At 29.6% G+C, this 3,870-nt stretch overlaps 1 protein-coding gene across 1 annotated transcript; it reads right to left on the reverse strand.

Moving 5' to 3' along the window:
- Positions 1-1,027: 1,027 nt before the first annotated feature.
- On the reverse strand, positions 1,028-1,695 carry LOC107888658 (oleosin 16.4 kDa-like). Its single transcript, NM_001425978.1, has one exon. The coding sequence runs from the start codon at positions 1,659-1,661 to the stop codon at positions 1,197-1,199; it is 465 nt and encodes a 154-aa protein (NP_001412907.1). The 5' UTR covers positions 1,662-1,695; the 3' UTR covers positions 1,028-1,196.
- Between the last annotated feature and the right edge of the window lie 2,175 nt (positions 1,696-3,870).

Below are 3,870 nucleotides of genomic sequence, written 5' to 3' on the forward strand. Positions count from 1 at the left end.
GAATTGAAATAATGTGGTAAATTTGACTTAGTCAATAGTAGATGAAAGAGAATTATAAAATGATCCAAAATACCTATTTGTATTTTTATAGAAGGATCATGATTAAAGTTTGTTATGATTATTGTTGAAATTCTTGAAGAGATCAAAATATGTTTCCCTAAAATTTTCCTATCACTTATGATTTTCAAAAGAATGGTGGTATAAATGCTTAGCAATACATTCACATAGTAATTTGAAAATCTAGTATTCAAGATTGAATACGTAGAATATGAAAAAGTATGTTAAGTTTTCATGAGGGAGAATAAATACGCGTTGTACTCTTTTTTCCTTAGCCGAAGTTTTATCCTATTAAATTTTCTTGGTAAGATTTTTAATGAGGCTGCATATTATGCGTATTATAGTACTCTTTTTCCTTCATTAAGTTTTTATCTCACAAGATTTTTCCTAATAAGGTATTAACGAGGCATATTATCTACCAATGGACATCCAATAGGAGTGTTATAAATATCTTATTAAGTGGATATCTATCATGATCAAAATAAAATTTTAATTTACTTTTAATTCTATTAGTTATTAAAATTAGATCTCTACTTCTTTTATAGTTCTTATACCTACTATAAATAAAGATTCTGATGAAACATTATAATATCCCTTTATTCTCTATTTCTCTGATATTTTTGTTTGTTCTTTATTCTCCCCATGAATCTCTCTTCTCTTTATGAATGTAATTTTAATATTTTAATATTTTTATTTATGTCTTTAACGGTCAATTTTATTTTATTTTTTATGTCTTCTATTATTAGCCCACTCGAAAGCCCCACCATTTCAGTCTTGGAACCTAAAAAAGAAGACACCGAAAACCTCACGATTTGGGCTTTGATTTCCTGCCTGAAAGCCTCACAATTATGATCTCGATCTTCGCCTCGAGAACACGTCCAAAAGGGCATGGAATAATTTTTTCAGTTGGGTTTAAAAACAACGCATATAAATTCAACGATTTAAACATAAAAAAAAAAACACAACATATACCACAATTCTAATATATTACTATATTACCCATTATTTCACAACTAGAGAAAAAGAAGAAGATAAAATGAACACGCACGAAAATCGCAAAGACAAAAGACTTCTCGAAAATGAAAAACACTTAAAAGTACATTTTACAAGCAAGCAAAGTAACCTTCCATGGTTCACATTCATGTCCTACCACCCTCATGAGCCTTGTTTTCGATAGTCTGCCCAGTTTCCTTAGTCTTTTGTCCCACATACCCCACCATATCTTGCATGCCCCTCTTGGCCCGGTCCGCGTCGAGCTGCTCGGTGCCAGTCGCCTGTCTGAAGCGGTTAAATACGTAGGAGAGCGAGGACAGCCCCGTCAACCCGAATGCCCCGGACGACAAGAAACCGGCCACAGCCATGAAGACCGCGATGGCAGCTGGGACCAGAACCGGGCTGAAGATGACGAAGAGTGGCGTTGCCATGCATAGGCCGATGACGGTGCCGGTGAGGGTTAGCCCGGCTAATGCAAGGAGAGTGCCGCCTATGGGAAGGAGGGTGAGGACAGTTAGAACTTGGGTTGTTGATGGTCCGCTTTGATAGTTCGTTCTATCACCACGAACAACCTGGTCAAACGTCCGGTAAGAGCGGTCACGGTCGGCCATTGATGAAAACAGCTTACGAGCTTGCTTAGTTAAGCTAAGTGTGCGGAAAGTGAAAAATAAAGATGGAGAAAGGTGGGGGAGATATTGGGGAGGATGCGAGATGTTTATAAAGGGAGAGACGGGTGTAATATGGAGACACGTAGGGGATGACTTGGTGAGCTGAGGTTTTGCATGAGAAACAAGTTTCAGTGTCGCTTTCCAATTTGAAAAGATTATTATTATTTTATCAACAATAGAATAGATATGACATATATCTTGATTCAACCTAGATTATCAAATTAAAATTAAAATTTTTATGTTACACTCGATTTGGAGATTTCATCTTCATATGCTTTAATTTGAAATTGTTTGGTGATATTTTTACTATTATTAATAATATGTTGTACTTCAGTTTAAATCACTAATAAATTGAAAACTATGCTAGTCTTGACATGAATTTCTTTTTGAAATTTCTTATATCTTACCCCAGTTGTTAATTTTCAAAAAATATATATACGTTGACGTGGAATTAAAGAAAAAAATTAACTAAATGATTTTTTTTGAAAAGTGAATGCATGCAGAGCGGTTGGATGTGAGTATGAAGCTGTTATAGTAATTGTTCACCCCAATCTGCTCCACTATAGAAATAATCATTTTATTGTTGTATATAAAAACTATTAAAAAGGTAAAAATGTAATGATGTAATATAGAAAAAAATTCATATATTTTAATTTTTTGAAGAATTATTTTTGAATATTTGGTTGACTTTAAAAAATTGAAAATATTAAAAATAAGTAACAAAAATTAAATTGAAACAAAGTAGAGTAGTACTGAGACAGGGTGAGGATGGATGTATCCAAAATCTATGGAAGTGGTAGTGGATTTCAAGATTATGCATCCATAGTGGAGTAGAGTGGGTGGTGAAGCAGAGTATGTCAACTATGCAGTGGTGGTGAATTTAGCAATATTTTCTCTCCCCCATCCTTAAATAAACTCACTACTATGGTTATTTGAATTCAACCGGTTCGAGTGGTTGGATTGGTTGAATTGAAAATATATCATTAATTCAAATTTCTAAATAATATTTTTACAAAATATGTTACATTATTTTTATAAAAAAAAGAAGAAGAAAAGTTTACGCTTTAAACTTAACATCATAGTTTTTAATAGGTATATTCACTATTCAAGTTATCCCCTTAAGCTCAAAAGTTAGTCTAAAAACGAAACAATTTAAATAGAAGTACAAGACTCAAAAATGGATTTGAGAAAAAAAAAAGACTTATTTATATATTGATCGGGCTTAGGATTTAATATTCAAGGGTTGAGCTCAATTTAGCTTGGCTCGTTTTATACTTTTTGTAATAGATTTATATTTTATTAAATTAAATATATAATAATACAATATTATGTAAAAATTAAAAATATGTTAAGGTGTTTAAATTTAAAATTTTAATGAAAAATAATCTGAAATATTAAAAATTAAATTAAATATATATATTTTAAAGAAAATTTGAGCAGACTTAAAATAAGTTTGAATTAGTTATTTACAAATATAAACATACATTAACAAAATTTCAATACATAAACAGGGGCAAAATTAGGGGGTGGTAGAGGCCTCGGTCCTCTTTAAAATAAAAATTTTCTATTTAGGCCCTTTAAGATTTTTTAAATTTTAAATTAGTAAAGATAAAATTACATTTTATCTCCTCTAAAAATATAAAAATTTAATTTAATTCTTTAAAATTTATAAAAATATAGACTACTAAAATAATAAATTTATATTTTTATTATCATAAAAAATATAATTTAATTTTAATTTTTTTAAAAAATTTAATTTTACCTCTCAACATAAAATACATTAATATTAGATTTAACTGCAACTGCATCAAACTTATGAATACTTTTAATTTTAAAACAAATTTACTATCTCAACCAAAATTCGATTTACATTAATATAAGAATATATATATATATTCAACATAACCTAAATATTTTACTTCAAAATTTGACCGCGTCTGACACATCTAGAATGAATATTAATAGCGATATAACATACTGAAAAAAAAACATTAATGTTTCCAAAAAAAAACATTAATATGACAATAATCCTATTTTTATATAATATTTATTAAATAATTTAAATATAAGATGATGAGAACATAAAATAGGAGGTATGAAATTGCCATCTTTCTTCTGTTTGGCAGTTTCACTGCAGGTTTCAGAATAAATG

The sequence above is a fragment of the Gossypium hirsutum genome, chromosome A09 (assembly GCF_007990345.1).
Source record: "Gossypium hirsutum isolate 1008001.06 chromosome A09, Gossypium_hirsutum_v2.1, whole genome shotgun sequence".
NCBI lineage: Eukaryota > Viridiplantae > Streptophyta > Magnoliopsida > Malvales > Malvaceae > Gossypium > Gossypium hirsutum.

Bases quoted from the DNA above. Each gene is read 5' to 3' on its own strand.
- LOC107888658 (NM_001425978.1), bottom strand. From the start codon at position 1,661: ATGGCCGACCGTGACCGCTCTTACCGGACGTTTGACCAGGTTGTTCGT.